Source organism: Tubulanus polymorphus, chromosome 1, assembly GCF_964204645.1.
Source record: "Tubulanus polymorphus chromosome 1, tnTubPoly1.2, whole genome shotgun sequence".
In the NCBI taxonomy this organism is placed as follows: domain Eukaryota; kingdom Metazoa; phylum Nemertea; class Palaeonemertea; order Tubulaniformes; family Tubulanidae; genus Tubulanus; species Tubulanus polymorphus.
Genome location: NC_134025.1, coordinates 13,036,690 through 13,061,367, shown reverse-complemented (window position 1 = coordinate 13,061,367; position 24,678 = coordinate 13,036,690). Strand labels below are relative to the sequence as shown.

Here is a 24,678-nt window from a genome sequence, read left to right as displayed (position 1 = left end):
ACGCGTGGTTCGAATTGCATTGAATGTTGGGCGTGTTTTCATTCAATCTGGTGATCGGCAGTTCAAACGAATTGGATCAAAGTCGAATCTATGATCATTGAATGAATTGAATCCAGTTGAGGCAACGTTTTGCAGTTGTGGTAATCGAAAAACTAGTCGAACCTGGAGAAAATATGCAGCGTTTGTTTTCTTCTGGATCTGATAAACGGTACACTATTCATACTGAATTAAGGCAATGAATTATATTGTCAAATTGAATTTAGAGGATAATTGAAATGACGCTAAGAAGATTTCACATTTCAACATATTTAGGCAATTATAGCGAATGTCCCGGATGGGGGATATTTGATATATTATGACAAATATATTCATATAATTCAAATCCATCTATTCATTAGTACAAAATATAATTTAATTACATGGACAGCCAATAAATAGGGAGGAATTAAGTATCACTGCTGGTGACACGATGTGAACAGCAGATATGCTTTCAAAATTGGAAAAATGGGAATTGTTGCGATTTGTTGGATTGATGTTGGATTGATAACCGGTACCATTTTTTCTTAATCGAGCGAAGGTCTGTTTTAGTAGTTTCGTCGCTATGTGTATTTTTGTCTTAAGCATCTGCACCATTTTGCAATTCATCTTTACCCGGCTGTCAAATGCAGCAGCATAAAATGTCCATTCGAAGTTATTGAGGGTTGCAGCACCGCATAGTTCGACTGATCTCATCTAGACAGCTGTACACGCTGGTTATTTATGGCCTTATATGGACGATCCATCCCTTAATATAGAAAATAAAATTGTTTCCAACCGCGGTTTCTTGCGCCCGCTGAGAGTTCTTTTATCGATGAGTACTTGGAGGTTTGATGGAAAAATTGTTGATATCACCAATGACTAAGATTAGAATATGTATCTATAATATAACCTGCAATTTGAATTTATGATTCCGATCATGTAGGACGCATGTTGAATTTGGATTATTTCATTTTAATGCAATCAGCTTTATTCTCGATATTTACATATTTGAATGAAACATATGAATTAATCAATTGCAATTACTTTTCAAAAATGAAATTTGAGATAAGCTGTTCTTTTAGGCCTATTTTCATTGGATTATGGGCAGACCAACCCAGATATGCGAAACAATTAGCTGTGAATTATGGAGGCCCAGAAGATCTCTCCATGATGATGAAGTACGCAGCATGGTGTCACAACATTTTGAATTCAATTCAATTTCATTCCAAGAAATCCATACATTAGCCATCGGGAAATGTATGCAAGTAAGGAATTGTCGAAAATATAAGAAAAAAAGGTCATCCGCAAGTGGGAAAAAAAAGGAACAAGGTGGGAATATGGAAACAATAAAAAATTCGAAGCCCTCAATTCCGGGAATTTTAGGGCAGCGCATACATTATCCGAATCATTAAAAAAGCGTTAGGTTTGACCAGTCTTTTCGTTTTATAGTCATTAAACAGAGTAAAGCTTATTTCACAGGAGAAATACAGTACTTGTCACCATGGTGACAATACTGCGAGATCGATAGCTAAAGCCATTGATTTCATTTTCACTTGTTTTTATGCATATTAATATCCAAATCTAATTTATCCAGACTTTTAGTGCTTTAGTTGCTGCCGACGCCGTCGCCGTTGTTCGCGACGGACACCTGGAAAGAGATGTTTGGTAGAAATGTGGTCACATACTATAAGCGCTGATAAATCACTTAATCACTCCTTAACCGTCGATTATAGATTCCATAGGCAACCCGATACATTTCTCATAAAAATATATAACGAACAAATTCAATTCCTGCTTAGGGAGAGGCTTGAGGTGGTGGTTCAATATGCAGACATTTATACTATTGAACCGATGAAATTCATATTAAATTGTTTCGTTGAAATAAGAACAATTCCGCTGTACCTTCGTAAGGGAAACCGAATCAAATCAAATCCAGTCAAATGAATAAGATGAAAATAAACACAATTCAGAAAATCAGAATTGCAATCGTCGATCAAACATTTGATGGAAATATTGTTTGGAATTTATGTTTTACAGTGTAAAAAAACTATATTGAGACATTGATTTTGATATGTAATTCACCAACAATTCAGAAAAGCAATAAGACGCATCATTACTATTTTTCATTTCGGTGGAGTTTTTCTGTTGATGTTTTCATGTGGAGCAAATATAATTTGATTTCTTTTTGGTAGATTTCAATTGCGAGAATTCTGTCAACATCAGCGCACGCTTGTTCATTTGGAAATTTTTTAATCTGCCGGGACTAATTTCTTACAATGTTCTAAGCCTGATTTAAGTCAGCTGTCAAATTTGACGGAGTTTGAAGAAGATGAATGTTCGAAATAAATGGTAATGTTGTCTTCATTTTTCCAGATGACATGTTGCCAGAGAGATTGACTGTTTGTGAGTTAAGATAGAAACAAAAGTTATTCAATGATGAAAATATTTCGAATCTAGTCGATTTTGACTTTCTTATCCTATGAATTTCAACCATTGGCTCATACAGAAATGTACTCATACAGAAATGGCTTTTTGAAATTTATAAATGTGAATTTGTCAGGAGATGTATTGAATTGGATGAAATTTCCATTCAACCAGCAAATCAGTGTCACACCTTACCCCTGTAAGCAGCTTGAATTGACAGACCATTCTATTGTTTTCATGTTCCCCAATGGGGCTCAATGTGACAAGCTCCTAATTTAAGTCGACTACTTTGAATTTCAATAAATAGGGCTAAGGCCATGAGACTGACTGCATTCGTTTGACACATTTACCCGGAAGACTATCATTTCGGGATTCATCACCCAGATTTTGACAGCTCTCTATTCAGAGGGTTGGCCATATTTGCATAAGGGTACAGCCCCATTTGCATATTCGGTGCTCTTCTACGTCGAAATATATAATCCGTCGTCGCAATTTAGTAGGATTTTTTATTTGTTCGTAGAAGTCGCTGGGCGCCTCGCGTCTAAATTGAAAAACTTCATCAGTGGATATTTGAACAGCGGGACTTTGATGTACAACAATGCCGGCCGTTGTTTTCTCTAAGAGGGACAGTTGGGGACACGTCAAAATTTGACAGCTCTATTCCTGTTATCCCCCTTGAGATCCGTACCCAAACTTTCTTCCAAGATTATGACAGGTTTCTGTCCTCGCGTCAATTGTTTCTGCCTGTGCTTCCTATGAATCATTAGAGAATATATGAATTTCTCGGCGAAAAGCTATCGCTCCCTTAGTCGTATCTGTAACATGTCTGTTATCATTGATATGATTCCAATCACTTGTCCTATCTATTTTGATGAATTTCATTCTTTTAATTTCTCATAAGGTAGTAATTTTGTGTACTGTTTCAGCTTTGAGTTATTTAGCTGATTGACACAGAGTAAAAGCCTTCATTTGTGATGTGAGAAATTCTGACAGGACTTTTCTACTTGATGGATGGCCATATGAGTCAATATGTGATGCTTGGGTGAAAATCTCCCAGTTTCTGTTTTCTGAATCAGAATCATTTGGAAAGTCTGAAAAATATTGCACGGTAAAAAACTGTGTGATCATGACTTGTAAAGATTAAACAATGGATTTCTTTATTTTATGACTTTTTTGAATTTTTTTCTTGCACCTTTTGAATGAACCTTAAAATACACTGCTGCAGATATGACCTGATTTCATTATCTTATGTTTATCTGGATCCATGTGGTAATTTCGGATCTCGCTGTCTAGGGGATAAGATTTCACAAAACAGCGAGTGCGCAGAATATTTTTCCACATGAGGGCAAAGGCCAAGTGAGTAAAAAGAGGCCGCCGATTGATAAATAACGAAAAACAGGCTCTTCTGGTCGGATAGTTTATATAAGAAAGATACAATTACTGTGGTTGTGCACTGCAATCAGCTGGTGATATGATGTATGCAGCCACATACATCTTCATATATTTTCATGTATGCTTCTTATTACTGTAATTTGTAACAAAAAAGTACTAGTTACGATTAGACCAAAGGGTGGTTCTTTGGCCAATTTATACCTTGACTTCTGTCTATCACACAGGATTTCATGTTTATTAGGATTGATGAATCTAGATGGGAAAAAATTCATAGAAACTAGATTCGTTTTCTTTATCAGCCATTCGTTGTTGATTTTTCTGCTGATCATTTCTAAGAAGAACATCGAGTAGATTTACAAATCAAAAGAAATGACTTTTCAATCATTGCAGTTCATTCAAGAAAAGTAGTTGTTGTATTGGGCAGGTGATGCAATGATTGTTACCCCAAAATGTAGCTGTGCATGAATTTACAGTTGCAGATTTTAGAAAACCATCTGAACACATTTTCCATTAAGTGGCCAGATGGGCCCTCTACTTGTTCACATATGGAAACCTGCAGAAATGAGGGCTTTTAAATGAAAATGATTGGATTGCTTTTTATTTTCATTTGCAGAGGCAACTTACTGCTGTATTCCAAAAGTAGGACTTGAACTGCCAGAATTGGAACCTGATGCAATAGAAATATCATCTTAAAAACTAAATAAGAATATCTAATGTTAGCAGCTTTATGTTCAGTGTGAGCCGTTCGGGTTATTTTGAAATCAACTTTTATTTCGAACCCTAAAAATCCTCCACTAGAATATACCTGAATCGTTGGTTTTACGTAGCGGTAGCTTCCCGCGAAGAGTACTTCACTGCTCATGGGAGATAAATGCAAATATATGAATCCTCAGCGGCGAATCTCTCTGTCTCCATTTCATGAATAGTCCAACAACGCTGAAACATTTGACAGGTTATTATTATGTGGTTGGCGAGGAGAGGTCAACCTCTACTCACTCGAGCATACTACTGTCAACAAGAATCTGTTCTCACTGTATCTGAACTGAAAATCCCGATGAGTCCTGTGTCCCACCATGCTGTGCAAATGAAAACATTGACAGAAATATCAATATGTCCTTTTCATTGAAAATCTCACGAATGGAAAATTTCTATGGCTTTTTCTCTTTTGTTTTTGATTTTGAGAAGAAATGAGTAAGCCGACAGAATGTGTATGGCTTGTTGTTTATATTCGTATGGGTACAATATCTGTGGCTTTTTTGTTTGGTTTTTTATTTTGAGACCAAAGAATTTGCTGAAATATGTATAGTACATTGATGCAGTTATTTTTGTCAAAACCAGGGCAATAGATGCTAGTTGAATTCTCTAAAATGCCGGATGTCACAACGTAAATGTTATCTTTACCAAGATGAAGTTCTCTTCAAGTTGATGATGCAGTGATGCATCTTTACTTGGGAATAATAATCTGTGACTCCTGATATGACATGATCTTAAAATATATATGGGCTTATCTAGCTTTTAAGACACTCATTCAGGAGTAAGAAATCGACTACTTCTGCCAAATTTATGTCACTTACAGGTCACTTGTGTTTATGTTTTCAAACCCTCGCGTGAAACTGCTCAGTACCCTCGAGTGGCATTATCCAGGTTTTGTATAAGATATGAAGACTGCACATCCCTGTCTTATAAGTTTTGAATATTTAAAGAATCTTTTTAATGCAGCTTGAATTCGAGTGGTGGTTGGAGAGTTTAGACGGGGTATGGATGTCGTCTGCGCCTCCGGTGTCGCAATCGTCATTATCAGCAGCAGAAGTAGTTCAGCTGTCATTAGACGGTAGTTAAAGGCATATCCTTCACTGTGCCTGCTGTCACACCTTGGCCAACGGAAGGCTACTGTCATTTAGAGCTCAGATCAAGGAAGCAATCATTTGGCGTGTACACTTTGCGCAGTCATCAGATGACTATCTTTTTACGAAAACGAATTAACAAATTTCCTGTTCAGTCGTCGATTGTTTCTTGATGTTTTTTACGGAATTTGCTGCGCCAATGGCCATCGCTTTGTCTTCTACTCTGTTTATAACTCGTTACTCTCGTTTTTTTCAAGGGCCTAGTGCGAGTATTCTATCTGCATATTCCATCTCAGAAACAACATTCCATTTTTTAAAGTCGAAGGAGAGGTTCAAATTTGCATTATCATTAATTGAGATTGGTTTCCGTTTTTGAAATTTGTTTACGATTATACGAAACTTAAGTGAACGCTTTTCGATACTAAGGCATCGTCAAAATGGTGACAATTGTTACAACTACTGTTATATTACTGTAACTACTACAACAACTACTACTATAAATTTAATACTACCACTTTTTCCATGCAAACACTCATCATCCGAATCACTTTTGTATAATTTCAGAAAACATGCCATTCGGATACACTTGCTCTGATAGGAAAATTATTACAAGTAGGTGCATTATTCATTCTTTCTGCCTGTTTTATTCATTTAAACGAAAAAAGTTTTTTCCTTTAATTCCAATTCATTTCTGACATGTTGTCTTCTTACGTCATAGTATGTTCTGAATAGAAGATGTTTCCATTGGGGCTTGTCTAATTTCAATTCCTGCTAGAAAAATGATTAGCCGCATAGTCCGCATTAGACTGAAAAAACTTGAAGTCAATACGTAATTTCTTGACTGGCGTCAATGTCAAACATGTATAATTACGCACATTTCATTGTTCGATTGTTATGCTAATACCTTGTATCTCCTTATACCTAGAAAACAATTTTTCCAGCTGCTCCAGTGGCCATGCTTTTCCTGAACAGGCCACCTTGTAACTTTTCAAAATTTCAACCGGTTAGACACGGGTCCTCGATTACCCGGCATAATACATTGTTGTCTGGATCAGGCTCGTAGAAATGGCTGATGACTGTGTATATTAACTTGGTGAAGTACTTGCTTTAGAAATTAATACTCTAGTATTCAAACCTATTTATTACATTTTGAGTACAATTTTCATATGTACATGTGTACATAATATATACCAATCCCAATGGCAAACATCTATGTCACTGAGTCAGTTCAGAATCTATTCAGAATTTTGAATAAATTTCAGATTCACGAATTTTAAGCGATCCCGGTCGTTATGGTAAATAGGCTTAAATTCAGGAATTGAGTAGCTTATGTTTGATTCATAATTTATCAGATAGTAGAAACCACTAAAATTGAATTATAGGTATAATTAATTGAGAATTAGGTTAATTGCGTATTGGATTAATTTCATTGAATTATGTATGTTGATGGTTGGTAGAGCAAAATAAAATGTATATGTATCTCGTATTCCTCGATGGATATTAAGGTGCTGTGGATTGGGCCTATACTATAAACTGGTCAGCGTTGTAGATGATGGTACGTTGCCGGTTAAGATGAAGAAGGCAACTGAGCAATAAATTATCGGAGGCAGTTAAAATGTGTGTGAAGCAGTTTTGCTGACAGGCTGGAGTGATTTTGTGGTTCATCAAACCGTATTAGCCTGATAGTGTGACAACTTATTGACTAATAATTAATGAATGCCTCGTCAGGTAGCATAATCATATGTCAGTATTTACAACCATTCCTGACAGAATATACCACTAGATAACCAGGCACTATTAACGGTGATTTATGTCCACATATTATTTTACTATGAATGTACAATGTACAGTGTACAGTGTACTTCGCGTGGTGCTATGCACACTATGCCACTAATGCAACTTAAATTTCCTAAAGGATAATTCCTAACTATAACCAGCCTTGAAAGGGTTAGCATTAGATTCAGATTTAGTTGTTTCCATTGTTGTTTAACTTTTAATTCATTATGAATTGGGATACTGAAGAAGAGTCATTTTAAAACCCACGATCGATCTAATGTTGCGATTTCAGTCATTCAAGTTGATGTCATTGTGTGTATTATTTTGGGCGGATATTTGCACGCTATTCCAATCCAAACCCAGTCGTCTGTTAGAAGATCAGGGATCAGTTTGAATCCAATCCGTAGTCCAAATACCTGTCTTTGTTGAGCGTGCAGTTAGAATTAAGCCAGTTCAATTTCAAATTAGCATTAGGCGAATTAAATATTGTGGGGCATGTGTTCCTTTCTAACTGTTCATTGTTATGATTAGGGTTAGAATGTTGTCATGGCTGACTCCTTCCTACTGGCATTATTCTCTTATTGAAGTTGGGTGTTGTCTCCATTGGTCATTTTGTTACATCATTTAGCTGTCTTGCCCAGAACTTCACTGTTGTCTCTTTTGTCCATTAAATGATGAACACATGCCTGAACCATGGCCTGCATGTGACATGTATTTACACTTATTTGTACAGAGGCGTGTGCACCTCATTTTCCTTGAGAGTGGCTTAAGAATTCTACGCCCATAGGGGGATATTTGATCGCTTTAATTGCTCAATCAGTTGACCTTTGTTAAGTAACACAATTGGACACTTGGGCAAAGGAAAAGGTACATAGTTCTACCAATTCACTTGACTGGAGAGACAGATAGTTCGCTGGAACTCATGGAATAAACTTCTGCATTTCTGATTTCTGAGAGTGTGGGAAACTGGTCAGCCAGAGTTTGTGCAAAGATAAGGCTTTCTTTGGATATTTCATAAAAATTCATTCATTGAGTCAATTTAGAAATATTTGCCAAAATCCTCTTTCAATATTTGACGAGAAAACTGACCTGGAGTGTTGCTTTGTTTGGTGTTGGAGTCAACAGCGTACAAGTTGGAAGATAAGTCAATATATTTTTCATAGAGCGGCTAGAGCAGAACGATTTTGTTTTTCAAGTTAAACTTGCAAATCAAAGGATGTCACGAAAACCCTACAAAAATAGAGGTAAAATATTAGGCAAACAGTGTGATGAAATGAGGCCTTTAATTTTAATGTCGTTTCTCAGATTTAAGGGACCATGGGAAATTGGTAGCCTTCTGGTTAAGTTATGCTGATAAATTAGCATAATCTGAATTATCAGTGTAGTTATTATCATTTGAAAAGTACTTATTTTGTTGGGATTTTGGTATTTATGAATTATCATTCTGAAAGGAAAAATATGTTTTTCAGTTTTGATAATGATTTAGCAGAATATAATAATATGATATGTACTTGTAAGTTGACAGGCAATTCATACACTGATTTTAAGAAGGTCGGTAGTGCAAGCAAATTATTGCATCTGAAATTGAATACTTGATAGTTTCGTGTTACCATGTCCTGCACAGCCGTGAAAAAGGACCGATTGTGGGGATTTCGTGTGTTTGAAATCGAGTTTTTATGAGACATGAATTCGTATCAGATGACCCACAATCAGTTTTCAGTTGACAAGTCTTGATAGCCACTTCAAGAGATTTGCAATAGAGCTTTGTTATATGTAAAAACCCACCATCAGTGTTGAATAATTGATTCTTCGTGTGGCAGAATTACAAAAAAAAACCGTTTACCACAAACGAACACATATTTGATTTTGCATCAGTTTGGTTGTCTTGAGAATTCAATTTCAATTCGATAATTCATACATTTCGTGTTAGGACAATTTTTCTCCCAAATATGTTTGCTAAAGCAAGATTTGATTTTGAGTGTTTCGGCAGTGTGAATTGTTAAGAGGATAACTAATTGAAGGAAATATATATGATTAAACCTAAATTTTATTAATCAAATTCGGAAATGAAATTTATTTCGATATTTTCGCTTCTAAATATTCTAAGTTTTATGTAAGATTTGATTTCGGAAGTATTTGCTCATAAATATTGTTTCAGTAGATGATATATAGTTTTGAAATGATTTTTGCTTCCAATTATTTTTTTTAAATATTATGCATGTCTATATTTTTCAGGTGATGGTTTAGATAACAGTGTTGGTTCGGGAGAGGGTACCGCTGATGAGGAGAATGATGAACGAGCCCAAAAACGCCAAAAGAAACGTGGCATATTTCCAAAAGTTGCTACCAATATAATGAGAGCCTGGCTCTTTCAACATTTAACAGTAAGTTGATTGAATTATCTATTGTGCAGTTAATCGGTTCAATATGGTAGGTCAAGTTATTATGTAGGATGATTTTGATCAATTTTCGTTTGAAGTCTGTCATTAAAATCGGTGACCTACTATTTGAATTTCATCTTAAGTCTGATGATTTTGATCAATTCTTGTTTGATGTCTGTCATTAAAATCAGTGGCCTTACGTTTAAATTCCATCTTGTCAGAAAATGATTGACAAATCATATCAATTTATTCATGCATTTTAACTGCATTCAACAAATCTGACTGATATTTAATGCTATCCTGCTCATAAGTTATAAAGTTGGTGTCCGGCATGTGTTTGATGTAGTGAATCCGCACTGGTATCACTGTTTCTCATTGTTATAAGAATTTATTTGTCATGTCATGGCGCGGCAGTAAAAGATTTCTAAGCATGCACGCGTTCTAACCATTTTACCATTTGCCAGATTCATTTTTACAATTTTTAACCATTTTTTCTGATGTTTCGGTTGTCAATTGCATGAAGTTAGGGACCTAGTCTAGCCGAAAAATAATAATAAATCTGTGCTGGTGCCCGCAGGACGCAAAATCCAATTTGAGTTTTGTAAACATAATATTGACAGAATTTGTTTGGAAACCCAATGCCGAGATGCTGCATTGGGTGTCATCAATCATCTTAATCCAATGAAAAACGAACTTGTTTCTCCAGAAATGGCCATGTCTGACAGGCAATTCCTAGCTAAAATAGAATTCCCTTGTTATTCGGCAAAAATTACTGAAGAAGATTACCATTTGCCTGGCTTTTATGTTTTGGAATTAGGCTTTTGGGTAACATGTGTATTTTCTGTTGTGTGATTAGTTCCTGTTAATATGTATTCAATTTTCTGGAGACATTTTTGAATTTCCAGTTTTCAACATCTCTAAATTCGATTTCGAAATTACACTTATGATTTCATTGAGAACTATATAAGTTATAGTTGAAAATTGTGAGGTTAATGGTCAGTTCATAATTCAGTCTAGAAACTAGCATTTATTTTGACCATGGAGTGAATATAAAACCTCACACTAAGATTATAATATAATCGGGAATCTTTCAGCTAATATTTATCCTAATAGTCATCTTCAGTGTTGTACTTACATTGAGTCCAGAACAAGCTATAGGATGTGATACAAAGTAGCAAAAATACATGTATTTTTGAAACTAGGTATAATATACAACATGAAAAGTGACGGAACTAAAAAATATTTTAAGCAGAGCATCCTAGGAGTACTTTTTCACTTCACAATTGTGGGTACCAATAGTAGAGAATGTAGAGAAAATACATTGGTTATTTAGGCATGTATGTGTAAGGCTGTGTTTCACTGTACTTCCATCATTGTGTATAATAATCGTTGCGGAACAATATTTATGAAATGAAATGATAAATGATAAAGTGTGGAATTTCATATCATCTTTGCTTCATTGCCAGTGTTTTTTTTTATCAATGATGATCGTGGAGTGAATAACTATTACTATTGAATGAATGATTCAGGAAATCTGGTGAAAAGGCCACTATATATACTTACATGTATGTATAGTATATTTTGTGAGATGCTCTTGTTCCTCTTGTCAAGAGTTGCGTATATTTTACGCCTGTCAATTTATCGAAAGCAAGTACCCTATCGATGTCACAGTTACATTTCAATGGTTCTACAATGGGGGCTCTTAACATGACAACAGTACGTCGAAGAATGGTGTCACTTCCATGGCAAATATACACCATTTTTGGCCCACTTATGACAATCTAAAGTTTGTCCAGATCATGTTTATGAGAGTTGTTAGCTCAACTTTTTTCGATGTTAATGCCATTAGATCATAAACATGACGTCAGTATGTACATAAGATGATGATTCTATTGTCGTTGAATTGATATCTGTTTCTCATATTGTCGCGGAACAGCATGTTTTCCACCCATGATTCGATTAGGAAATGAAAAGATTGTAGATATTTTCAAGTTAATGCATTTAGGTAGGGGGAAGCTTCAGTGGCAAGCAATGATGATGCAGAAAACGTTTTGCATCTGAGCACATTAGATTACTACATGCAAAAAAAACTAACGAGTAATCTTGCCTGATTTGCATAATGCGATTCAGAAATTCCAATAGTTCATGAGAGGTGGGTATATAATTCTTCGGCGCATTATGTGCGCAGCGGCGCAACCTAATCTCAATGAAGACATATCCCGCAGATACAAGGGTCATTTGCCCGGCTTCGCAATCTGGCATTGATGGATGTTCTTTTTCTACTTTCTCATTTGTGCGTTTTATGAAGATTATGATGGGAGAGATCAGAATGAATTTGGGGATTAATTTGAGTCTCAAAGCTATCTAGAAAATGACTACAAGTATATGCCCACGTCTCCGCGCCGAGATCACTAAAGCCGCGCTATTCATATTAAAAATGCTTATCTCATCATAACTTATTTGAATAACGCTTCCCGGCAACGAATTTGGTTCTGGTATCTTCAAAATGAAGTTTCGTATCATTAATGCTTGAGTGGATTTGCGGGCTATTCTTTATTATGTTAAAGATGCGATGTATTGGGACGATAAGATTTAACTATAAGTCAATGCCATTTTTGTGAAATTATCTCGTACACGAAACACTAGAACATCTCTTGCCGACTTCTCGATCATTTCTGAAACTGATCATTCAAAAATGGAAAGAAGTTTTCAATATTGACAATTCATGTGTCCACAATTTCATTTCCTTTTGCGATTTTTGAAGTGTACCAACAATATTAATCGATTTTGTCCCGATCACCGATGAATACTGGTTTGTAATTCAAAGCTTCGAATGCAGGCCAGCCGAACAATCTCAATTCATAAAAGGTTTCTATCCAACATGGGAAAAACATCTGTTCTGAGTATTGAACTCGTGATGCGTGGTATAGAAAATGTTTTTGCCCCATCTTTATCTTGCCGCGCTTATGCAAAAATGCAGAAGACAGGAAGTGAAAATCATTTTGAGCCGGCTTATTTTTTCGAATATAGAATGTGATTTGCATCATTAGCGTATAGTCGCTTACATCACAGGGTAATACCACTTCACCAGATACAAGCACACGAACATCAGCCATAAACTTTGATAGGAAAGTTATGCGCACTTATACCACCTCTTGCTTGCCTGCCTATACCTACCACTGTAATATCTTGGAGTAATCATTTCAAATGATTACTCCAAGGTTATATTCAATAGAGTTTCAACAAATAGGAACAAATGGTTTTTTTTCAACATTTAATTTTATTCAACTACTACGTACAATGTACAAATATTTCATACAGGTACCTAATCTGATATGATGATAATGCATAACAGCAATAATGATGATAATTCATTATTAATGTGGGGGATACTATATGGAGGTTCAAAAGCTGCTTTTTATTTGGGAATTTACAAGTTTGACCGGAGTATTTTTGTTGTTGTTAATAATTAGATGAGATATGTAGCAGTATACATTATTTCATTTATCATATATACTGTTTCAATCAGTGATTGGTGATTTATGAAAGGAAATATTTCAATTTGACTTTGAGAGACTTATTGCATTCATTTGTATCTTACTGCTCTGCTATATAAGATTTATTCTTGGTAACATTTTATTGTGCAATACTCTTGATTCAGAGAACTGCTGGCACTTTTTTCAATAACGAGGAAAAATGTTGCCAAAAAATGTTCATGCTAAAATGGAACCATCTGAGATTCATCAGACTTATTGCTTTTACTAATCCCATATAAGACACGATGGAAATTCAATATTGCAAATCTTGGCTATTTCTTTAGTGCTGTGGTCATCCATCATTTGCGCGGCAGGAAAGACACTGGCTGCCTGCGCCAGCGTCGCAAAATGGAATTGCGCGAAGAAAACAAATATTGATTATAAATGTTCGAAAGTGCCATTCCGGCTGAAATGACCTCGGGGAGTTTTTCATCTGATGGAAACGAGAAATGAACTTGTTAACAAGATGAGCCGAGGACTAACTTTAATTGTCCCATAGCAATTTTGCCACGAGTGAAGTACCCTTTTTCAGTATTGATAAAATCATTAAATCAAAGTGAATGTCGAGTACAAGTCAGTTTTGATTGTCCTGAGACATTTACAACGAAAAAGATCACGTGTCGACTTTCCCTATTCATAAATCATAATGATACATAGATATGACGTTTTGGCCGCTGATCGAACCGGTATTTCACTCTTCGATTGTGGTCTCAACGCAATTATCTTTTGCATTAATATTTCAACCAGATCAGAATCTGCCAAAACTTAAAATAAAGTTTCAAGTTCATTTAAATCATAATTTTTACTGAGAGATTTTATTTTGATTGGGTAAATGATAGAGATTTTGCTTTGAACTTAGTATCACAGTTCTCATTCAATGGCTATTTCCACCTGTTATGTTTTTCATGAAACAACACTAGAGAACTGCTGTAATAGTCACATTTTTCGATATAGTAAAATGATTTCAATGAAATTGTCATTACGATCACAGGAATGATATGCAGTTGGAAACTTAAGCAATGACAACCCATCCATCCATATGTACCCAGTGTGTAAAAGTTGTGGGAATTGATTCAAATTCATGAAGCAGGCTTCATAGCAAAATGTCTAAACTTCACTCAAACGTTGTAGTCGATTGACTGCTGTTTTAGTAGTAATAGTAGTTTATAGTCAAACTTTTTATGACAAATCGAACGTGTATTCATGATTTATGCATTCAAGTAGTATGGTAGTTCTATGACTCAAAATTCCACCTTTGATGATGCCTATTTTAATTCCATTCACAAACTACCGCGACTTAATTCATGAGTTATTTTTGTAATATGTATTTCGAATTGAACTGAAAAACATGATTTCGATAACTCCAGTACGGATTAAAACTTTTTTTTAATAATTTTTTTTATTTGAGTTCCGAGAACGGAATTTTTGTCAACAACTGAATATAAAGATAATGGTAAAATAATCAAATAAAGACTTTTTTCTCAATATTGCTTGGAACGATTTTCTCTGTATTAGTTCGTACGGGCAGGGAGGTGCGAGACTCTCCCTGGTACTCGTAAGTATCTTGACTCTGGTTATCGAATTTCTCAAGTGCGTGACTTGCGTACTTAATTTTTCGCCGCAGATTATGCATAAATGGATTTCAGTGTTCAAATTACTGGCACTCATGGTCACACATTCGTTTGAAAATTTATCATCAAAATCGTAACTATTATGTGTTGAACGCTAATTGACAAGTTATCCAGAGTTAAAATGCGTCTGCGAGTACCATTGATGTCTGTACTTTGTCATCATTAGTATGGCTGATATACGTGCGTACTGAGGTCCCAAATGTTTTCTATATTCGCAAATTTATAGTTTTGAATTATGATTAAAATTCAGTGAGATTCATTTTATCGGCTACTTTGTGCCGCAACCGAGGCATGCGTGGGAATTGAAATGCTTGCGCTTGAAGTGTAAACTTAGTTCTTTTCATGTAATTATTCCAACCACGTTACGATGTTTCTTACGCTTTCCGCCATGAATTCACACCCCGATAGAGTTATTATGGCAATTTGGGGGATAGGTGCGGGAATAACAGCAAATTTTCTATTCCAGCCATTTAGTTTTTAGAATCGAAACCTCATTGTCATGGACTCATTTGTATTCGACTATTGCTATCCTTATTTCGCGAGTAAAATTCAAAATATAGCCGCGATCACACGGAGACGATTTGGCCAGGGCCATATTGGCACGGATCAGGCTTGGGCCAAATTTCGCCCATGCCTAATTAGAGAGTGCTTTCGCACGCAAATCAATCACGCGATACTAAACGATGTTAAAACAAAGCGAAGTGAATCATTTCCGGTGCCAGTTGCAATCCAAACGCAACCATTTGTCTGGTGCTAAAATTTGGCTCGGGCCTGGTCCTACGTTTTTTGTAGAGCCAAATTTGGCCTGGGCCAAACAGGCTCGGGGCCGTTTGGCACCCGTGTGAAATTTGGCCCGGGCCAAAAACGCTTGTGTGATCGCAGCTTATATGTCTGCCGCATCAGCTCCAAAATGTTCATGAATAACTCCTTGATTCGAATTCACGCAGAAAAATTTGCAGAATGAGCAGCAATGTTTAATTCAGAAAAAGCATATTAGTCATTAGTATGTTTTATTTCAAAGGAAATAAAATTTGAATTGATTCATCAATAGAACGATATATTTCGTAGTGGTTTTTATATCTGGTTTTCTTATGTTATCTTTCAGCATCCATATCCTTCTGAAGAACAAAAGAAACAGTTAGCACAAGATACCGGACTAACGATTTTACAAGTAAATAACTGGTAAGCCAAGGATTTCTTTTTATCATTTCAAATGTTTATGAATCGAGCCTTTGAAGACAAATTTCTATTCAAAGAATATGTGGAATATTTTCATTTTGGATTCACATTTTGAAAGAATGTATTTCATAATTTCGTGTATGAAATATATGTATAGCTTGTTGTGGCATCTCTTATTCGAAGTGGATTACAGTAAACTGTATGTAGGTCTAGATAGTTAATTCTATTGTCCACAAAAATGTATTTGCATTGACGGAAGAAAACAGTTCCACAGTGTTATCATAGTAAGTGTATGGATATCAGTGTGCTCCTGCAATTCATATCAGCTGTGAATGCTATGCTATGATAACCAATCAAATCATATCAAAATCAATGCGTCGTAATTATCTGCTAGTACTCATGATCAGCAATGCTCGCATATGCTAATTCCATCTATCTCGGCATAGATTGATCCAACGAATCGAGCCGGTTTTAATGAATTAATTAGATATTCATTGGCTGTAGGATATGAACAATCGATCGCCAACAATGATGACCGACCGTTACAGATACAGGGGTAACGTAAGAACTGAAGCAATTTTGACGGGTTGAATTAGTAATTTTACCCAGCTGAACAGGTCCGCTCATAATTATACAGCGTTGGCGAGCAGTGTGAGTGGGGGGGGGGTTTCTACTGATGTATATGATGCAAGAAATTGCCCATAAAGTTTTCATTTTTGGTTCACTTGTTATTTGACTTGAATCCCTAAATTGATTTTCATCTAATGGTATTTCACCATTGAGGGAATCACATTGCATCCCTTTTTCATTTATTGGCTGAAAATTTCATCCGCACTGGCTGGGCATTTTATTGTTTAGCCAAATGTGCTATAACCATGATTGGTAGTGGTAGAACTGCCATTATGCTTCTCTCAAAACTGCCTCCACTGACTTGTTCTCACACATTGCTAGTTGACAATACACAGTGTATCAACACCCCATCTGATGTTAGCCGCGCTTTCATTGCTGTCAAATCGACTACTCACACGCCAATAAGTGTACAGCGAAGGTGTTAAAAACTGGCCACGGCCCTGCCACTGCAAATCATATTACTAGCTCCGCTGTAGCCTGACACGGAATCCCCAGAGTCCAGTTCTACGATGCGCAGTTATTCTGTTAGTATTATCCATTGTGACGTTTTCGATGATGTATGTCACCATAAGGGGATTGAAAGAACCAACGGTGTAATTTATTGTTTGGCATGACTTTTGAAGGGTAAATTACGAATAAGGTCTCTTCCAAGCGACTGACTTTTAATATTCATCTGCCAATGTGCACAGGTCAGATAGATTTGAACACATTATTTACTATGTCAAATAATTCGACTTAAACTTGTATTGATTAAAAGCTGACTGTTTGAAAAAATCGCCAGGTCTGAAATAAAAAAATCATTTTCATAGTCATAAGATAATTTGTTTATACATGTATTCTGTAAAGCTAGGACTGGTTACTGCCCCTGTTTCAATCTGATTATGATTCCAGGCATGCAAGTACTCTCTCTATGCTCCTCCAGGCCATGTTTAGTTAGTGTTGTCAAAGTATATTGCAGCATTGGTACACAACATGTTAAATCGAGCAAACAAAGTAAATAATGGTAGGATTAGTTGATTCCTGTGTTTATGAGCTATTTCGAATTAATATTAAGGTCCAGTTTGGATTGAATCATAGCTTAAGTAATCAAAGCACTCAAAGACTGAGGCTAGAGAATTCACTTCATTCAAGAAACAAAGTTTTGCTCTAAGTTTCCAGTTGTAGAGGTGTTTGTTGATTTCAGCCACTGAGAGAAGAAGATCGGTGTAATCTTAGTTGCTTTTTCGCCTCAGGATAAGCAAATGCTTGCTTGCTTATACGAAATGATTTATTTTCTGACATCAAAGTGCTACTGAGGCTGACTAAAGCTATGTGTAAATGCAGCTCTCAACAAATGTAGCTGGTTTTTATGTAAAATTAATTCACAAATTTTTGGTGACACATCTTCACTGGTATTGTTACGTGTTTTAGTGCAGCGTAATATTGAGACTTACTCATGACAACAGATTTGCATGCAAAACAGAAATTACAAATACATCAAACGGTTTAGTGAGAACGATGATTAATAATTAATCAGATCTGTAAATGAGTAAATTTATAGGCTCAAATATCTTGTTAAGCATTCTTTGTCATGATTTTACCAATCAGGGTTGCTAATGATTCGTTTATGATCTAGCGCAAATGTGGCATCTTCAAATCTTTGCCGAAAGAAAAAGTTTCATTTCTTTTTGGAGGTCGGTTCTTTCAGCATTCCAGAAATATGATGGACGTATGAAAGTAAGCCCTTGAGTGAACCAAGAAGTTTCGAATATCTGTTGATTTCTTCTTGAAGAAATAACAGAAAGTATGTCTCATAAAGTTAATCATTTTTGTTGAAGCGAATTCTTGTAGGAGTTAATCTTTATTCTGGGTGGGAAATGGCACGGTTATAAGAAATCCACTTGTGAGAAGAAAGGAAAGTGGTCTCTACTTCTTGGCGGTTAGCGAACCTAGCGGGGAAGCAGCTTCGCTTCCTACATCACTACAAGTTTAGCCGTTAGATATTTGTTGAACATGACAACCTGATGAATCGACTATTTGAATATTAATTGTCGGATAATTTTCAAATATTATTTGGAGCCAAATTAGTGCAATCGTGGTAATAACCAGGATATTATTATTGCCTAGAGAGATTGTCACGCTGAAGAAACACATATGTCATGATTGTTTTTGATTAAAATCCTCACCATATCTAATAAAACCTTCTTATGAATGCAATTTCGACCATTTTTGCGCATTCTATCAATATTCTTTATTCAGTCAATTTTCGGGTTAATGAATTTAGCCTTTCGAGAAGCTTGCCGAGATTGCTGTTTTGCCATTTATGGCGTATGAAGTCCACAAGGGAGTGCAAGAGATAGTAGACCAGGTAATTGCTTTTTCACTGATTGCTGCTATTATGCGTTGATTTGAGGAATCCATCAGCGTTTTTCTTGCAACATTCTATAATGGAAGGAAGCGCTGCTAATTCTCATTATTTCATTCGTTTCATCACTACTAAATTTTGGAGTATCTTTTTATTCTCAAAGGCAACCTTTTGGCGATACTTTCACTGTTAGTACATGTCCATTGAGTCAGAAATTTTATTATTGAGTGAAATGTACTGCAACATATTTTGTCAGATTTGAATAATTGGTCTCTGTTACTGCAGCGAGTGATGTCTGGATGGATTTATATATATATATATATATATATATATATATATATATATATATATATATATATATATATATATATATATATATATATATATACACACGTCTGTATGTATATATGTGAGTCTGTCTTTTGAGTGTATTGGTTATGGACAGCATGCAAATCACAAATTTGCAATTTAGATGAAGTTGTTGGGCAAACTTGAAGAACTGGTACTTGTATAGTTGTTCGGTGGGGGCCGAATACAATAGAGAACGCCTCTTGGCAGCTAATGGTATGTATGAGGGCTTCCTGGCTAATATTCCCCAATATATTAGTGCACCAATTTGAGTAGATACCGAATCAAGAAGCATTTCCTTGCCTCATATGAAGTGGCCATTAAGTAAGACCGGTTAGAAGACATTAATGCCACCGTGGCCCGGTACTTGATGTGCCGTGGCATTACCATGTGCATTACTGGGTGAAAACACTCTAGGCCGGGAACATGTAATCATTGGTACGGGTTGGGCAGGAAAAGGCTGCAATCGGAATGGCTTTGGTGACTTGCTTTTAGTGAGCATGCAGGAAGCATAGAAAAAATGCAAGTTCATTTCTTCAAAGCGTTTCCAGCATTTTGATAATGGCGCTTCCTTTTAGTGAGGTAATGCAACTGGGTAATGCACAAACCTGAAGATTTCTAAAACATATTTACGACTTGCTAAGGCATACTCAACCTCAATGTTCCTTCAATTCGTCCAAATGATAAAAATATGTTTAAATTCATGAAGTTCTCGAATACTTAGATGTAATTTCATTCATCAATGTATTGATGAGACATTTAATGTTTACGTGAAAATCTCAGGAGTTAGATGTTAGGTTTTTGAGAATGTTTCTACATATATTTTGAATAGAAAGCGAGGCATCTGCGCTGATGTGCTACATTTTTTCCCTCAGACAAGTATCAATGTAAATGTTTGTTATTTTTTGATTGAATTAGTAAACAGAATTTCCAGACGTATGATGATATTTTACTGTTCTATAGGGAATGTACAGCGCAAAATATCTGTACCATAAGAGGCTCTTTCAGTCGGTAATGCATCGATTGTTAATACAGTACTTTGTTATAGAATCTGACTTTATTGTGCGCTAGTACCCAGCAATATGTATGGGAACCCGGCGTTCTTCGATAATTCTATACAAGATATTTTATAACCATCCTAGTCTTTGCATTATTGTGTAACTCGATCCTCATCGTCCTCTCCACCGAAGCTCTACCTTGGTAAAAAGTACTTGTATGGAGAGAAGGAGAGTGGCCAATATTGCTGAATTATTTACTAAGCTCGTTTGAAGAGGTTTTTAGCTGGATTCGAAAGCAATACAACTTTTGTTTTCGTGATATTGATCTGGGCGACTGGTTTTATTTCCGCAGACTTTTCTTTTGTTGAATGCTTGACGACGATGTTGACAGCTATTTCATCATCGAAATGGTTATGGATACGGTTATGGATACGGTGGTATATATAATGACGCGATTCAACACGAATATCTTTTGTTGATCCTGTAAAAAAAAAATGCGTAGTCTATGATGCCCTTCGATTTTAAAATGCGTCATGTGATAAGAATCGTAAAAGATTCTCAAAAGATTTAAAATATTAAGGAGAATTGAAAATTTGTTTTCGATACGATCAGAGCGTACATCTCCCACTGGAGTTTATTCGCGGCGTTTAACATGCTCAAAACGAAAAATCTTGAACTTTCATCTAAGCTGTCAGATCGGGGTACGAAGAGGATGCGGATAGATGCAAAAAGAAACGGTACGTTTTGACAGGTTGATGAAACCCATGAAGACGGATCTGTAAGACTGGTGGAAGTGTTCCCTCAGGGTACACTCAGCCGCTGTTAGTTGAGTGGGTCCAAACTAGAGGAAAATACTCACGTTCGCCGCCAGACATATGTTGATGACATTTCCATCAGAGTTATTATCTAACCATAATATTTGTGGCAAGGGATGAGAGAGCGCATGAGCTGGCGAACAAGCCAATATAGTGCCTGGTTAAATTGGAACTACCCTTCTTCTTATTGTGTCCCAGGGCGATACACAGAAAAAACCGATTTCTAAATAAACTATGCATATGAGTCTCCCTTCCGCAGTCTTGTGAAGTGTGCCGATTTGAGACAGTTAAGTCTATCAGTGGAATTGCAAATGTGAAGACACACATTTTGAATTCTGATCTAATTATATTGCATTTCTATCATTATCTGGTGCGATTTAGCTTGTAATGTCGACTGCAACGGATATTCTCAATCGCTGATAGTCTTGTTCTTTAACTGAGTCGCAATTTCGAATAAATACTCTCCGTTGCCTATGTCTGTTGCGTATGTCTATTTATTGGTTAATGCCACGTTATCCTTCAGACAGACTTAATGTAGAAAAATCGTGCAATTTCATGCATAAATATCGTCGTATTTCTATAAACAGGATATTATGAAGCCATTACCGTTTTCTGTCCGCGAGAAGTCATCCACATACTATTTGTCTGTTCATCTAGACTCGCTCAACCATCGGCTCACCGAAAAAGCCATTTTATGCTTCCTATTTCCATCTTGCGCTGTGCTAAATGAAGATAAGCTGTGTATCGGGTTTCTTTCGTACAGGCTGAAATTATTTTTCCAGATCATCAACTTTGTAAAAAGAAATGCATGGCTAATCATGTTCGGAGAATGAAAATTTGTATGGAATATTTGAACATCACACACTGTTTGTTCGGGTAATGATCTGTAGGCCGGTTTTGATAAATGATGATAGGTAACAAGACGAAGGGTGACACCACACGGCTGACTACATCACCAGTAGTTGTCTGGTGATAGTCTGTGGCAGTTTATGCCACCGTGCTTTAGGACTGTGGCATTTTCCCCGCCGCAGCGAAGTGGTGGGACGCTACGACTTATATCAATTTCAATCAAGGCGCCAAAAGCTTATAGAAAAGGAGTCAGAATTATGATGTCTGCAGTTGCCGCAAGTACGCGTACTGGATCATTAATAGACAACGATTTATGACGAGTAAGAGACAAATTATAGCACATCGGCGAATGCGTCTGGAACATCTATTTTTCATATCTGTCAGCCAAAATGCTGATACCGGTCACATTTGATGAAAACAAAAAAATCAAAGATCAATTCTCTAATTTAGAAGAACCGTTCATGCGTGTTTTATGGCATCATATATCTTGTAGAACTTATCTTTGGTATTTGGCCTCATGTCGGGTGGTTTGGCTTCGAACAGAAGGTTCATTGCGGGTAGTCTATTCCGCGCATTCACCAAGTGTGCCATCCTCTAGCTATTTGCCAAGACTAGTCATTAGAAGATTTAGTTTCACAAAGTGGTGATTGGGCCGAGTTCAATGATGTGTTTACTCCTATTGTGCCAGTTGAAATTTTGTTGGGTTTGGGTTACACGCCCTTGAGCCATGCAAGATGTGACATAAACTGCCTAGTGCATAAACTGCCTAGTGTGTTTCATTTTTAAGGAGAGGTGCCTATGTATAGCGTTTTGTTACTCTCAGACATGGCCGGCAGCGCAATGTCGAATCTGTGAACAATCAACCAGCCAGATGAGAGTATGGCGCAATTTTGATCTGAGTCAGAAACCGATTGGGTATAAGTGTGAATGCTAAGCACTTGAGGTGGTGGTTTTTAGGCACTGCGGTGTGAAAAGTCTAGATTAGACGCCGGGCTGTGTCACAACAATTCCATTTGGCGAGGAATCCAAGCACAACAACAAGGATAAGGTGTCATCGCATACACTAACGACTCATTGTCATTCCCTTTGTTCGTAAAGCCCAGTTGAGTTATGTTATCACTGATGCGAGATGACGTAGTGTGAAGCCTTTGAGGCGTTTTTGCGCCTGCACTGTGGTTCTTCTCGCGTCGCGCGCTGCAAGTTTTACGCGCTCGGCTTGTTACAGTCGGGTAACTTCGTTCAGCATGCTCACATAGCATGCAAATAGCGCGTAGTCGAATTTTAATAACTCGGGAATTCAGCGATTTTGAAACTCATCCACGTATCACCCCCGCATTGAAACAATCAATGTTGTCTCATTTTCAAGATGTGATTAATCGGGATTAAATGTTGAAATTAGTTATCATATTTACTGGTTACTGGATCACTCAGACCAGGAAGGTGGTCTGGAGGTGGTGCGCACATCATTGCTCAGATCCATTTTGCTAAAATTGTACTTTTTAACTAGTAAACATGTATAATCCGAGGTCCTCTCTACAATTCGAACATCGTTTTAGATAAATCTGAAGATTGATAGAAGTGATCTATGCAAAACGTATTATTCGTCAATATTTAATAAGGTTTTATATACATATAACTACTATATGGAGCTAGGGTACTGGATATTATAGATCTAATTGAAAATAGAAATAAGAAAAAATTATTTTCATTGGCTTTGAACCAGTGTGTCTATACCTCAAGAAAAATCATTACATCGTCATACATTTTAATGAGCAAATGAACTCAACTTTCGTATATACAGCAAGATGGCATAGTTAGTCAAGACAGCCTAACGAGCATCAAAGGATTGGATTTTCATGACAATCGAGTGATTGAATTTCCACAGCACCTTATTGATGGCTCGTCGTTAATTTCAACAAAAACAGATTACGAGCCTTCTTATTTGGCTAAATACGTAAGCCCCGATGCAGTTACAGTCGATCCGGGATTTCAAGTTATTAATTTTACTGTATCGCACAAAGGAGAACATTAGTGACAAATGGGTTTATTTCGAACACATCGACTTTAAGCCAGTAAATTTCAATTCCAATAGACTTTCTGATACACGAGTTGAAGTACACATCGTCTTTTTCTCTTGCTAGAGTACTTTTATCATGGAAATTTCATCCGTATAGAATCCGCCATTCAGTCTCGATTTCTTTATAGGAAAAATGAAGATCGGGTGTAAGTGTAATCAACTATATACAGTTTAATTTCTTTTTTCAATTTGTTAAACAATGTTAAAGTTTATATATATTGTTCAAGAATGTTAAACTCAAATTTTACCTAAACTGACAGACTTGGTCTTTACTGTGATTACTGTTGGCTACGGTTATTTATATCCCGCTTCCAAGATTGCTGAGCCATTGACTGGCAAGCTAATTCCGCATTCAAGCCCGGGGTGTTTTGCTTACTATTATCCACATCAACATCTTCCAAAAATGTGCCATAAGGCTACGCTAGCAATTTTTCGT

The 24,678-nt window shown here is 36.4% G+C and overlaps 1 protein-coding gene across 5 annotated transcripts in view; it reads left to right on the top strand.

Annotated features, from left to right (window-relative positions):
- The window catches only part of LOC141898124 (homeobox protein Meis1-like), a 109,532-nt gene that overhangs the window by 49,386 nt on the left and 35,468 nt on the right, over positions 1–24,678 (top strand). For 3 of the 5 annotated variants that reach the window (XM_074783949.1, XM_074783950.1, XM_074783948.1), the window contains exons 8-10: positions 6,243–6,290; positions 9,690–9,838; positions 16,108–16,184. In XM_074783949.1, coding sequence (XP_074640050.1) covers positions 6,243–6,290; positions 9,690–9,838; positions 16,108–16,184 — 274 coding nt within the window. The remainder of the gene's footprint in view (positions 1–6,242; positions 6,291–9,689; positions 9,839–16,107; positions 16,185–24,678) is intronic. The other 2 variants (XM_074783952.1, XM_074783951.1) reach the window with 1 other exon arrangement.